General features: G+C 37.4%; 1 protein-coding gene across 1 annotated transcript in view; it reads right to left on the bottom strand.

Moving 5' to 3' along the window:
* SYCP2L (synaptonemal complex protein 2 like) overlaps positions 1–15,249 on the bottom strand; it is a 112,467-nt gene that overhangs the window by 51,664 nt on the left and 45,554 nt on the right. The window contains exons 17-21 of the mRNA XM_035030436.1: positions 15,029–15,174; positions 13,497–13,590; positions 12,906–13,000; positions 12,120–12,177; positions 11,932–12,013 (exon numbers count right to left, since the gene is read on the bottom strand). Coding sequence (XP_034886327.1) covers positions 11,932–12,013; positions 12,120–12,177; positions 12,906–13,000; positions 13,497–13,590; positions 15,029–15,174 — 475 coding nt within the window. The remainder of the gene's footprint in view (positions 1–11,931; positions 12,014–12,119; positions 12,178–12,905; positions 13,001–13,496; positions 13,591–15,028; positions 15,175–15,249) is intronic.

Raw genomic sequence — 15,249 nt, 5'->3', positions numbered from 1 at the left:
CCAGATAGAACATATAAAATAATGTTTTCCAGATGTCATACATCAAGCAACACAAAATAATGACTGTTAAGAAAGAGTAAACAAGTGAAGGGAGTGCTACAATTTCTTCAGCACACTGCTTGGAGAGACTCCCCGGGCTGCAGTGCAGGGAGAAGAAACAGGCGAAGCTCAACAATCCCCCTAAGTAGGGGAGAGAGACAAATGTGGTAAGAGTTTGCAAGAAAGAGAACCAGAGAGGGGAGAGCTACAGAGGGTGTGTGTTCTCAAGATCTGCAAAGGATTCTTCTCAAGTCTTGAGTGGAATATTGTGATAGTTAATTTAATGTGTCAGGTTGACTGGAGCCAGGAGGTGCCCAGATTAAATATTTCTAGGTATGTCCATGAGGATGATTCTGGAGGAGACTGGCAATTGAATCAGTGGCTTCAGATTGCTCTCCCTGACATGGGTGGGCATTATCCAATTAATTCACTGAAGACCTGAATAGAAAAGTGGAAGAGAAAACATTACCCCTTTTGCTTCCTCCCTGTCTGCTTAAGCTGGGACATTGGTCTTCTCATGCCTTTGGACTGGGATCTACACCATTTACATGGTTCTCAGGCCTCCTTTGGACTCTTGTAATTGCAATTACATCACTGACTTCCCTGGGTCTCCAGCTTGCAGATGGCAGATGTGGGACTTCTCAACTTTCATAATCATGTGAGCCAATTCCTCATAATAAATTTCCTTCCTATACATTTATCAGATTGGTTCCGTTTTCCTGGAGAACCCTGACTAATACAAGTACCAATCATGCATATAAGGATACCTGAGGCTGGGAAAAGAACTGTTTCAAGGAGACAGAGAGATAATCCCAGAACTTAAAGGACTGGGAATAGTTTGTGTTTTTGTTAGTCATGGAGAAACCTTTTAATTCATAGAGCATTAGGTACAGTATTCACAAGAATATTGAATCAGTGGTGGGGGAAAATCATCCCTAAATTAAAGGTTACATTACTCTCCCTTAACAAGGCTTAAAAGAAAACCTCAAAAGGATCACTTGGCCTTAAAATAACTAAGCCACATCCCAGAATAAAGTACAAGGAATTTATTGGAATACACAAATATCCAATTACCAACCAGGTAGAAACTCACAAATTCTATCATCAAAAATTATTAGGCATGCAAAAAAGCAGAAAAACAATGCATCATGAGAAGGAAAATCAATTGACTGAAATCAACTTAAAAATGTCACAAGAGATACTAGCAGACAAGTATATTAAAACAGTTATAACAACTATATTCCATAAAGTGAAGAAGGTTGAGGATAGCTTGAAGATGTTAAGTAGTGGCATTAAAGGTAAGTTCAAGGGACGCCTGGGTGGCTCAGTTGGTTAAAGATAAGTTCAAAAAGAACTTCTAGAGATGAAAAACAATGTCTGAGATGACAAATATACTGAATGGGCTTAAGAACAGTTGGATACTATAGATTAATAAACTTGGAAATATGGCAATAAAAACTATCTAAAATGAAACAGGGGGGAAAAAAGCCTAATATATGTGTATGGAAAACTTGAAGGAGAGGAAAAAGAAAGGCTAAATCTTTAAAGAAATAATGACTGAATTTTTTTTATTTAAAAAAAAAGTTTTAGGGCGCCTGGGTGGCTCAGCTGGTTAGGCGACTGCCTTCGGCTCAGGTCATGATCCTGGAGTCCCAGGATCGAGTCCCACATCGGGCTCCCTGCTCGGCGGGGAGTCTGCTTCTCCCTCTGACCCTCCTCCCTCTCATGCTCTCTGTCTCTCATTCTGTCTGTCTCAAATAAATAAATAAAATCTTTAAAAAAAAAAAGTTTTATTTGTTTATGTGTCAGAGAGAACACATGCACACACAAGCGGGGGGAGAGGCAGAGGGAGAGAGAGAAGCAGGCTCCCTGCTAAGCAGGAAGCCCAATTTGGGGGTGGGGGGCAGGGCAGCGCAGCTATCCCAGGAGCCTGGGATCATGACCTAAGCCAAAGGCAGATGCTTAACCGACTGAGCCACCCAGGTGCCCCTGAATTTTCTACATTTAATAAAAATCTATAAACCAACATATCCAAGAAGCTTGATAACCCTTAAGCTCAAGAAACATGGGGAAAAAAAAAAAACCTACACCAAATCATGTCACAATCAAATTGTTGAAAATTATTAATAAAGAGAAAATCTGAAAAGCACTCTCAGGGGAAAAAAAGTCACCTTACATATAAGGGAATATAAGAAATAGAACAGACCTCATCAGAAACAATCAAGTGATGGTGCAACTAACAGGCCACAAGAGCTTGATAAGGCTGTTCTCAGGCGTTTCATCAAATGGGTATATGTGTCTTTGACAAATGAGGAGACACGACTACTTTTACTTGAAAATCTATTATGTAAACAAGGAAGCCCATTGACCCAAAAAGAACTAGCACAACTTGCTACAATGACCGATGGATATTCAGGAAGTGATCTAATAGTTTTGGCAAAAGATGCAGCACTGGGTCCTATCCGAGAACTGAAACCAGCACAAGTAAAGAATAGGTCTTCCAGTGAGATGACATATATTCGATTATCTGACTTCACTGAATCCCTTAAAAAGATAAAATGCAGCGTGAGCCCTCAAACCTTAGAAGTGTACATACGTTGGAACAAAGACTTTGGCGATACCACTGTTTAAGGAAAGACCTTTGTAAGTCTGCAGAACATTTTGCTTTCAAAGAGAGAAACACACCATCTTCACTGAATAGTTATCAGCTACAGAAATTGAGCCTAAGTTTACAGGACTTTTCAGAGTCTTACAATTACTTGTGCACCCCAGCAGATGCACCATAAAATAAAATTTAAATAAAATATACAATGCAAATGGGAAAAAAAGAAACAACCAAGTGAGAAGACAATGAAGCAAGATCTTTAAATAACTGAAACAGAAAACTGTTAGCCTAGAAATTCTATACCCAGTATCAAGCACGTAATAATTGTAAGAATTAATCACCAAGAGACCTGCACAAGAACATTAAAGTCTTTCAAGCAAAGGAAAATGACACCAGATGAAAATTTCTATCTGTACAAAAGAATGAAGAACAGTAAAAATGGTAAATGTGGTAAAACAAAGTAAATTTTCTTATTTTTTAAGTGTTTTAAAATTATATTTTAAACAGCAATAATAAAATTAGAGGTTTAGGGCGCCTGGGTGGCTCAGTTGGTTAAGCGACTGCCTTCGGCTCAGGTCATGATCCTGGAGTCCCTGGATCGAGTCCTGCATCAGGCTCCCTGCTTGGCAGGGAGTCTGCTTCTCCCTCTGACCCTCCCCCCTCTCATGCTCTCTGTCTCTCATTCTCTCTCTCTCAAATAAATAAAAATCTAAAAAAAAAAAATTAGAGGTTTATAACATATGTAAATTACATGATAAAAGTAGCAAAAACCTGGAGTTGTGTTTATTTTTTTAAAGATTTTATTTATTTGACAGAGAGAGAGACAGCAAGAGAGGGAATATAAGCAGGGGGAGTGGGAGAGGGAGAAGCAGGCTCCTGCTGAGCAGGGAGCCCGATGCGGGGCTTGATCCCAGGACCCTGGGATCATGACCTGAGTCGAAGGCAGATGCTTAACCTACTGAGCCACCCAGGAGCCCCCGGAGTTGTGTTTAAGGGCTTATGTGTAAAGCAATATAATGTTATCTGAAGGTTAAGGGTGGTAAGTTAAACATATACATAATGTGTATGTGTATATACACACACACACACACACATAACACACACACATAACACACACACATATAACACACACACACATATATATATCATAAGGTAACCAAAAAAAAAAAAGTTATACCAAATAAACTGACAAAGGAGATAAAATGGCCATAAGAATATATTCCATTTATCCAAAACACATCAGAAAAAGGAAAAGTGGAAAAAACAGACACGACAAATAGAAAACAAATAGCAAGATAATATGATAGACATAAATACAACCATATCATATAAAATATAAATGGTCTAAATATCCAAGAACAGAGACTATCATATTGAGGTAAATAGCAAAGCAAAAGCAAATGCTGCCTATAATAAACCCACCTTAAATGTATAGATCCAAAAAGGTTAAAAGTAAAATAATGGGAAAAGATATGCCATACTTAAACTAAGATAAAGAAAGCAGCAGTGGTCATATTAACATCATACAAAATAGCTCGCAGAACAAAGAATATTGCTAGAGATAATTCTGACATATTTGGTCAACTAATATTTGACAAGGGAGCCAGGAACACTTAATGGGGAAATAGTCTCTTCAATAAGAGATGCAGGGAAACTGGATAACCACATGCAAAAGAATTAAATGGGACTCCTCTTACAATACTCACAATTCAAATGGATTAAAGACTTAAACATAAGACTTGAGACCATAAAACTCCTAGGGGGAAAAAAAAAGCACAGGGAAAAACCTTCTTGACATTGGTCTTGGCAAAAATTTTTTGTATGTAACACCAAAGGAAAAGGAAAACAAAAATTAAAAAAAAATTGGGACTACATCAAACTAAAAAGGCTTCTGCACAGCAAAAGAAACAATTAACAAAAATGCAACTTACAGAAAGGGCGGAATTTGCAAATCGTACTCCGGTAAGGGGTTAATATCCAAAATTTAAAAGGAACTACAACTCAACAGCAAAAAACCAAGCAAACTGATTTAAATATATGTGGGGAGTCTGAAGAGAAATTTTTTCCAGAGAAGATAATCACATGGCTAATATATACATGCAAAGGTGCTCAGCATCACTAATCAGGGAGATAAAAATCAAAACCACAATGAGGTATTACTTCATACCTGTTAGAATTCCTATCAAAAAGAGAGTACAAGTGTTGGTGAAGATGTGGAAAGAAAGAAAGAAAACCCTAGTGCACTATTAGTAGAAATGTAAATTGTACAGCCACCATGGAAGGTTAAACAACCAGTATGGAGGTCCCTCAAAAATTCTAAAATAGCAATGAATCAGCAATTCCACTTCTGGGTATATATCCAAAGGGAACTAAATCACTGTTGAAGAGATATCTGCATCCTTATGTTTATTATAGTGTTATTTACAGTAGCCAAGATATGGAAACAACTTGTCTATTGATAAATGGATAAAGATGTGGTATACTATTTAATCCTAAAAATGCAAATCTTGCAATGTGCAAAGACATAGATGGACTTTGAGGACATTGTGCTAACTGAAATAAGTCAGAGAAAGACAAATACTATTTAATTTTACTTATATATGGAATTTAAAAAGCCCATCTTAAAACTGCAACACGAATGCCCATTGAAAAATGAATGTATAAGGAAAATGTGGTATATATGGACATTGGAGTATTACTCAACCATAAAAATACTTGCCATTTGCAACAACATGGATGGGCCTAGAGGGGACAATGATAAGTGAAATAACTCAAAGAAACACAAATACCATATGATTTCACTCATATGTTGAATTTAAGAAACAAAAAAGGAAATAAAAACCAGACACTGAAATATAAAGAACTAGTGGTTGGCAGAAGGGAGGTAGGTGGGGAGATGGGTGAAACAGATATAGGGGGTTAAGAGAACACTTATCTTGATGAGCACTAAGAAGTGTATGGAATTGTTGAATCATTTTATTCCTGAACCTAATATGACACTGTATAGTATACTTGAATTAAAAAAAAAAAAAAAAACTCACAGAAAAAAATACCAGTTTTGTGGTTACCAGAGGTGGAAGTTGGGAGGGTAAGGGTGGTCAAAAGTGGATGAAAGTGGTTAAAACTTTCACACTTCTAGTTATAAGATAAATAAATGCTGGGGATGTAATGTACATTTGGTATATCTGAAAGTTGCCAAGAGTAGATCCTAAAAGTTCTCATTACAAGGGAAAAAAAAATCATAATTTTATGAGGAGCTTCATGTTAACTGAAATTACTATGGTAATCATTTTGCAATATATGTATGCCAAGTCATTATGCTGTATACCTAAAACTTCTATATTTTTGTATGGTAATTATATCTCAAAACAGAAAAAAAATCTAATGTGGCTCCTTATGAATGTTGAACAATGAGAAGGTCAAAGTAATATGTTCACTTGTGTAGTATAACAGGTGGCATGTCCACAACTGTTTCTGGGGATGTACTTTCAGAGTAAGAAAAAGATGTTTATTGCCTATATTTTATTGGAAATTAAGTATTTAAAATGTGCATAGCAATAAAATTCTATCAAATGGATTATGAGAAGTATTAAGTTGGTTTAGCAAGGTTGTAAGACCTACGACCAATATATACAAATCAACTGCATGTCTATAGGATAAGAAACCAGAAGTGGAAATTTTTAAAGATCATAAGAATATGAAATACTTTTGTATATATTTTGCTAAATTTATCCAAGTTATATATTTAAAACTATAAAACATTACTGAGAGAAATTGAAGTCCTACATAAATGAAGAGATACACCATGTTTGAGACCATGAAAACACTGTTATGATATCAATTCTTCTCCAAATGACCTATAAATTTAATACAATCTCAGTCAAAAGCTGGAAGACTTTTTGTAAAGTTGATTCTAAAGATATGGAGATGCAAAGAACTAAGTATAGTCAAAACAACTTAAAAAAAGGGTTGAAGACCAACACTACCTCATTTCAAAATGAGATACAGTACCTTTACCACTGTAAAGCTACAGTAATTCAGGTAATATATAAAGTTAGATAAGTAGATCAATGTAACAGAATATAGACATTACTTATTTTATTGCTCTTGGATTTATTGCCCTTCATAGATACTATGGGCTTTTCTTTTATTTTTGCAAATTAAAGGTTTGTAGCAATCCTGTATTGAGCAAGTCTATTGCCACCATTTTTCCAACAGCATTTGCTCTCTTTTAGGTCTTTGTGTAATGTTTTGGTAATTCTTGCAATATTTCAAACTTTTTCATTATATTTGTTATTGGTGGTCTGTGAGCTTTGATGTTACTATTGTAATTGTTTTGGGGCACCACAAAATATGCCCCAACCATCTGTTCCGCCATCTCTTTCTTCAGGCCTCCCTATTCTGAGACACAACAATATTTAAATTAGGCCAATAACCCTATAATGGCACCTAAGTGTTCAAGTGAAAGAAGGAGTTACAGGTCTCCCACTTTAAATCAAAAGCTAGAAATGATTAAACTTAGTGAGGGACACCTGTTGAAAGTTGAGATAGGCTCAATGCTAGGCCTCTTGCATCAGTTAGCCAAATTGTGAATACAAAGGAAAACTTCTGGAAGGAAATTAAAAGTGGTATTCCAGTGAACACACAAATGACAAAAAAAGCAAAAGTCTTATTGCATACATGGAGAAAATTTTAGTGGTTTAGATAGAAGATCAAACCAGCCACAACATTTCTTTAAGCCATGATGGCTTGGAGAGCTGAGAAAGCTTCAAGAGAAAAGGTAGAATCTACCAGAAGTTGGTTCATGAGATTTAAGGGGGAAAAAAAACCATCTCCATAATATAAAAGTGTAAGATAAAGCAGCGAGTACTGATGTAGAAGCTGCAGTAAGTTATCTAGAAGATCTAGCTAAAATAGTTACGGAAGGTGGCTACACTAAAAAAGATTTCAATATAGACATGGCCTTCATTTGGAAGAAGATGCCATCTAGGACTTTTAAAGATGGAGAGGAAAATTCAATTCCTGGCTTCAAAAGACAGGCTGAGTCTCTTGTTAGGGAATAATACAGCTGCTGACTTTAACTTAAAGGCAATGTTCATTTAGCACTCCAAAATCCCAGAGCCCTTAAGAATTATTAGACCTGGGCGCCTGGGTGGCTCAGTTGATTAAGCGACTGCCTTCGGCTCAGGTCATGATCCTGGAGACCCTGGATCGAGTCCCGCATCGGGCTCCCTGCTCAGCGGGGAGTCTGCTTCTCCCTCTGACCCTCCCCCCTCTCATGCTCGCTCTATCTCATTCTCTCTCTCAAATAAATAAATAAAATCTTAAAAAAAAAAAAGAATTATTAGACCTACTCTGCTCATGCTCTATAAATGGAACAACAAAGCCTGGATGACAGCACATCTGTTTACAACATGGTTTACTGAATATTTTAAGCCCACTGTTGAGACTTGCTGCTCAGAAGAAAAGATTCCTTTCAAAATATTACTGCCCGCTGACTGTATGCCTGGTCACCCAAGTGCTCTGGTGGAGATGAGCAACAAGATGAATGTTGTTTCAGGCCCGCTAACAATGTCATTCTTCAACCCATAGATCAAGGAGTCATTTCAACTTAAGTCTTATTTAAGAATGTATCATATGACCTCACTGATATGAGGAATTCTTAATCTCAGGAAACAAACTGAGGGTTGCTGGAGTGGGGGGTGGGGTGGGAGGGATGGGGTGGCTGGGTGATAGACACTGGGGAGGGTATGTGCTCTGGTAAGTGCTGTGAATTGTGCAAGACTGTTGAATCTCAGATCTGTACCTCTGAAACAAATAATGCAATATATGTTAAGAAAAAAAAAAAAGGAAGAAGATAGCAGGAGGGGAAGAATGAAGGGGGGGAAATCGGAGGGGTAGACGAACCATGAGAGACGATGGACTCTGAAAAACAAACAGGGTTCTAGAGGGGAGGGGGGTGGGAGGATGGGTTAGCCTGGTGATGGGTATTAAAGAGGGCACGTTCTGCATGGAGCACTGGGTGTTATGCACAAACAATGAATCATGGAACACTACATCAAAAACTAATGATGTAATGTATGGTGATTAACATAACAATAAAAAAATTTTTTAAAATGTATTTCCTAAGGCTATGGCTGCCATGGATATTGATTCCTCTGATGTATCTGGGAAAAGTCAATTGAAAGCCTTCTGGAAAGGATTCACCATTCTAGATGCCAGTAATAACATTCATGATTCATGGAAGAGGTTAAAATATCAACATTAACAGGAGTTTGGAAGAAGTTGATTCCAATCCTCATGGATGACTTCTTTGAAGGGTTCAAGATTCTAGTGAAGTAACTGCAGATGTGATGGATATAGCAAGAGAATTAGAAGTGGAGCTTGAAAATGGGACTCAGCTGCTGGAATCTCATATTAAAACTTGAACAGATGAGGTGTTGCTTCTTATGAATGAGCAGAGAAAGTGGTTTTTTTTTTTTTTAAGATTTTATTTATTTATTTGACAGAGAGAGAGATAGCGAGAGCAGGAACACAAGCAGGGGGAGTGGGAGAGGGAGAAGCAGGCTTCCTGCTGAACAGGGAGCCCGATGTGGGACTCGATCCCTGGGATCATGACCTGAGCTGAAGGCAGACGCTTAACGACTGAGCCACCCAGGCGCCCGAAAGTGGTTTCTTTAGATGGACTCTATTCATGGTGAAGATGTTATGAAGATCCTTGAGATGTCAAAGGATTTAGAATATTACATAAGCTTAGTTAATAAAGCAGCAGGATTTGGAAGGATTGACTCCAACTTTGAGAGAAGTTTTACTGTGAGTAAACTGCTATTAAAGAGCATCTCATGCTACAGAGAAATTGTTCATGAAAGGAAGTGTCAATGTGGCAAACTTCATTGTTGCCTTATCTGAATAAATTGCCAGTCACCCCACCTTCAGCAACCACCACTCTGACCAGTCAGCAGGCATCAACATGGAGGCAAGAACCGCTATCAGCAAAAAGATTGATTCACTTAAAGCTCAGATAGCATTTTAAGCAATAAAGTACTTAAAGTATATACAATGTGTATCTGTATGATGCTATTGCATACTTAACAGACTACAGTATAATGTAATCCTAACCTTTGTATGCACTGGGAAGCCAAGTCATTTGACTTGCTTTACTGCCATATTCCCTTTATTGTAGTGATCTGGAACTGAATTTGCAGTATCTCAAAGGCATGCCTGCACGCAGTCCAGAAATTGAGCTACACGTACATGGTCAATTGATTTCTTCAAAGTTTCCAGGAAAACTCAATGGGGGAAAAATAATTGTTTCAATAAATGATCTGGAATAATTGGACAGCCATGTGAAAGAAAAGGGGAGGGAGGGGAGAGAGAGAAGGGGGAAAAAAAACCCTTTCTTCACACAATATAAAAATACAAAATGATTCATAACTGAAATAAGATCTAAAACTATGAAAGTTCCAGAAGAAAATGTAGGGAAAAAAAGAAAATGCAGGGAAACTGATGAGTTTGCTTAAGTTTTCTTAAGCACATCACCAAAAAAAAAAAAGCCTAAATTATAAAAGAAAAAAAAATTAATGAAAAAAATCAATTGAGCTTAATAAAAACTAAGAAATTTTGCTCTTTAAAGACATATTATAGTTAAGCCAACACTTTCTAGGGATATGTCCTTGAGTAAGTTCTGTTGTCTTCATTTCCTCCTTTAGCAAATGGAGGTAAAAATAATACATTCCTTAGGAATATGGGGAAGACTGAATAATATATGGAATTGGATGCATTTAGTAAAGGTTATTAGGTGTCTAACAATAAGCTGTATTAGCTACGTACAGCAGGCCTTCAATAATTATGCATGAAAGATAAAAAAAGACACTTATAAAAATAAAAAGGTAAGCCACAGACACGGAGAAAATGTATGTAAAACATATCTAATAAAGGACTTCTATATATATAGAATATATAAAGAACACTTTTAACTCAAAGCAAATAATCTATTTTTAATAGTGAAAGATTTGAAGATATATTACCCAAGAAGAGAGAGAATGATGGAAAATATATGAAAAGATGTTCAACACCATTAGTCATTACAGAAATGCAAATCAAAACCACAATGAAATATCACTACATTTCCACTGGAATGGCTAAGATTAAAAAGACTAACATTACCAAGTATTAACAAGAATGCGAGGAACTAGAACTCTCGAAGACTTGGTGGGAATGTTAAATGGTTAACCACTTTAGAAAACATTTTGGCAGGGGTTGTTTTTTGGTTTTTTAGAAGTTAAACCTACACCACCAATGATCCAGTCATTCCACTCCTATGTATTTACTCAAGAGAAAATACACATCCATACAAAGGCTTAAATATAAAGAACACTTTTAACTAGGAACTATTTTAACAAGGAACTATTACTTGGCAATATAGAATGAACTATTGATACACATAATATGGATAAATCTCAAAATAATTATGCTGAATGAAAGAAGCCTGGTAGAAAAAAAAGTACATGCTCTTTGATTCCATTTATAGGCTTTTTAAAAAAGATTTTTATTTATATGACAGAGAGAGATAGCGAGAGCAGGAACACAAGCAGAGTGAGAGAGGGAGAAGCAGGCTTCCCGCCAAGCATGGAGCCTGATGCGTGGCTCGATCCCAGGACCCTGGGATCATGACCTGAGCTGTAGGCAGACGCTTAACGACTGAGCCACCCAGGTGGCCCTATACCAGATTTTTTAAATTGCAAACTCATCTATTGTTGCAAAAAGAGAATCAGTGATTGCAAGGGGCAGGTAAGGGGGACAGAAAGGGCAGAAGGGAAGAATTTCAAAGGGGCAAGAATATCTTGGAGATGTTGGATAGGTACATTATCTTGATTGTAGTGATGGTCCTTGGTATAGACATATGTCAAAACTCAAATGGCATACTTTAAATATGCACAGTTTATTCCAATTGTCTCTCTATATAAAGCTATAAAAAAATTACTTGTCCTATGACCCATTCTTCATAGGCCTACATGGAAAAGTAGCAAGTTAATGCCAGCTGATACATGTGTCCTGGCTGGGGAAAACTACATCACCAAGCATATCACTGGGGGTATAATGGTAGAGACCTGTAGGTCAGGAGAACATCCCAGCACTGCTCAAATCATTCCACAGAACACTGCACACAATGTTCTCTCCTTGTGTGGCGTGTGGCCAGATGAAGATGGAAAGACAGTTGACTTATACATTAACTAGTCACATTAATAACAATCAACATGGTTTATTAATTTTGAAAAATCACATACCTAGATTTGTCATTTAATTTAGGATCCTGAATTTTTGCTGACGGTTCCTGTAAATCTGAAGAATATTCATGTTTTGAAGTGACTTCCAACCATGAAAATTAAAAACAAAAATTGTTAAGCTTCTCAAACATTTAAGTATACTACTCAAGTCTTGTGATAGATTTTTTTTTTTTTTAAAAAAAGCTGACCTTGTTGTGGGTCATCCACTTTCAATTTTTCAGGTGAACTATCTGCTGTATTTGTTTGCTGTAGAAAAAAAAATTATGGTGATTCTGAAGTCCCTCTTTTAAAATTCTTTTGGAGTCATGTTACATATCCAAAGAAAAGCATTTCTACTAAATACCAAGATACCAGGCTTTTTATTCATTAGACTTGACTCCTAATGACTGTTGGCAGCTGCTGCAAAAAAAAAATTATTTTTCTGCCCTCAGAAGATTTGTCAGTTCCAAAAACACTATCGTTACACTTCTGTATAATGTCCATGTAATCAAATATAAGAAAATGAAGACTGGTCTGAATACCTGTATATGCCAACAGTATGTTAGGATTAAAAACAAAATGTATAGTATCTAAGAGGGCTACAGCATGAACCAGCTATTACCTTCATTTTATTGATGAGAAGCCTCAGACTCAATGATATTAACTTTCCCAAGTTCCTGTATCTAGTAAGTGAAAACCAGGTCTGACTGCAAACATCAGACTCTTTCCCCTATATCTTGGTCTCCAGATCCCAAGTGAGGGAATGAGGCAGAGCCAGCCAAGTCACACATTCCACGGGAGAGCCAAGTTGTGTGAAAGAAGAGAACATATAAATATGTCAGGCAAAAGTGATCTAAAGGAGAGGATGGTCCAAAAAATGGAGAAATAGTTGGTTAGGGGAAAAAAATAGACTACAAGCCAGGAGAGGTGGCTTCCCCCTGTCAGCATCCTGGTAGACACAGTTCAGAATCTTGTACCCAGCATCCCATACTCACAGGTTCAGACTGGTCATTTAAGGGGACAGTTATTGGGCAATGGTCATCTCTGGCATTCATTAATTCTGCCAGCTTGGTGGATTCTTCTTTCTGGTCTATAACAGAGAACAGAGCATTAAAAGTGGTAACAATAACCATGCTCCACAGTGAACACACTCTCCAATTGCTCTTCAGGGGACCCCACACTGCAGGTACATCGCCATCTATTGGTAAGATCTGGTAATTACATCCTGCGTTAAACTTCCAAATCCAAAATCTATGGGCACTTTGAGAAACAGCTTTGGGACGTAACTCCTAATAGATACAGGATCTGTGCAGGGTCAGCTTTGTGGGTAGCTAGGCTCTTCCATGACCCCATCTTCTGCCTCCAGCCATGACTATCATTTTTTCTCCTTTGTCATTTCCAATTGTCTCATAAGACAAGGTATCGGGTAGGGAAAATGACTCAAGGTGGCTAGCAACTTTGTTCTCTGCAGGTACAATAGCATATTTATTACTCTCATGCACCACAGGCTTGCAGTGATCTCTTCCAAGTAAGGTTTTATTGTTTTTAAAAGGAATTCAGAGTACAAGATTTTATTACCCAGTTACCTGTCTCTCTCTCAAGGCTGCTAGGAATGTCAGGGTCTTCTTTCTCAAGTTTACCAGAACGTTCTGAGGAGCTTCTTGTCTGGTCAGGCAACACCTGAAATGTAAGCCAAAATCCACATGACCTTAAAAGAGGAATAAACTCTTAAAAATTTTGTTAAGGAAAACTTAAGGCTCAGAACACAACAAACATAAATTAGAAGAAGTTAATCTTACTGCCAAGTGCAAATAATAAACCCAAAGTTAAAAGCCCTTCCTTATACGGTTAGGTAATTTTAAACACACAAAACCCTTCATCAGAGGCAACATGGGGGTGGGGGGAGGGTATGCTTCCTTATCTGGGAGGAGAGACTACTACTTTGTTTGTGAAGGAGCTCCTTTCTTACTTCTAGACTTAATAAATCTTTGTCCCTTTCTCTACATGGCTTGCTCTTGAATTCGTTCTCCCATAAAACCAAGAACCCTCTTGGTGAGGGGCTGGCGGCCCTCCCTCTTGGGGCCTCAGCCAGTCTAGCATCAGTGTTAGGCCAATTCATATGTAACATTTTTTTTTTATTAAGTAATTGATTTTACTCTATTTCTCATCCTCATCCATGAAATGGCCTTTTCATGGGGTGAGTCTTCAGAAACTCCACTGCAGAGCACTTTATAGAATATAACAGGTCTTCACATACAACTCAATGCCAAAAGGAAATGGGACCTAGGCTTCTTTCCTCTGGTCTCTGACCTCTTAATTCAACCTTCTAATGGCCACTACCACAGTATCTTAGGTCTTTTTGTCACAAATATCTTTGCTCTGTCTGCCATCTGTGATAAAAGCATTGTGTTTGTTTTTTTGTTGTTGTTGTTTTTATAAAGGGCTTAAATTTTTTTTTTCTTTAGATTTTGTCAGAGCGCACACCTGCACAAGCAGGGGGAATGGCAAGAAGAGGGAGAATCAGACTCCTTGCTGAGCAGGGAGCCCGATGCAGGACTTGATCCGAAAGCAGACACTTAACCAACAGAGCCACCCAGGCGTTCCCAAGACATTGTGCTCTTGTATGTAAATAGGACACATTATAGTTAGTGATATAGAGGCCATAGCAGTCTAGAAGATGTGCAGACCGTTTCACCTTAACACCAGGAGACAGAACTTCAGAAGAACTCCCTAAGAGATGCTATTTCGACTAATTCCCCCTCAGTTCTCAAGGGTTGGAGAGAGAAGGAAATGCTAAGAAGCCCACAGCAAGTATCCTCAAAACTTCAGGAAGAATGTGGTGAGGTTGTGATGTTACCCTAGAAAATTTTCAACTGTTCACAATAAATGGGATAAAGCATTTTGAGGCAGAAGGAGGCTTTGTGTCCTACATAAGGCAATAATATATGAAAAGAACTGGGATTAGAAGCCAGATGTTTCAATTCTTATTACATGATGTTCCGAAGATCAAGCTATCTCAGCTTGAGCAAATGTTCACATCAAAACCCAACAAGGAAGTTAGAGACAGGGAAACATACTAAAATATTTTCAAATAAACAAGAAGAACTAAATCTGCCACCTGTTTGTCTTCTCCTAAAGCTTCAATGGAAGCTTGTGATATGTTGAATTGCAAATCAAAATGGATTTCTATTTTCATCACTTCTTTGTTGTCAATATTAATAGGCTTCTGCAGGCAAATAATGAGGATCTTCCTATTTTCAGTTTCTAACAAAAAACAAAGTATACAGATGCATATCAACATACTAAAAAATTATAAGATTCTATAATTGTAAATAACTG

Source organism: Mirounga leonina, unplaced genomic scaffold, assembly GCF_011800145.1.
Source record: "Mirounga leonina isolate KUSES-001 unplaced genomic scaffold, KU_Mleo_1.0 Mir_366, whole genome shotgun sequence".
Lineage (NCBI taxonomy): Eukaryota > Metazoa > Chordata > Mammalia > Carnivora > Phocidae > Mirounga > Mirounga leonina.
This window is presented reverse-complemented; position numbering and strand designations above follow the sequence as displayed.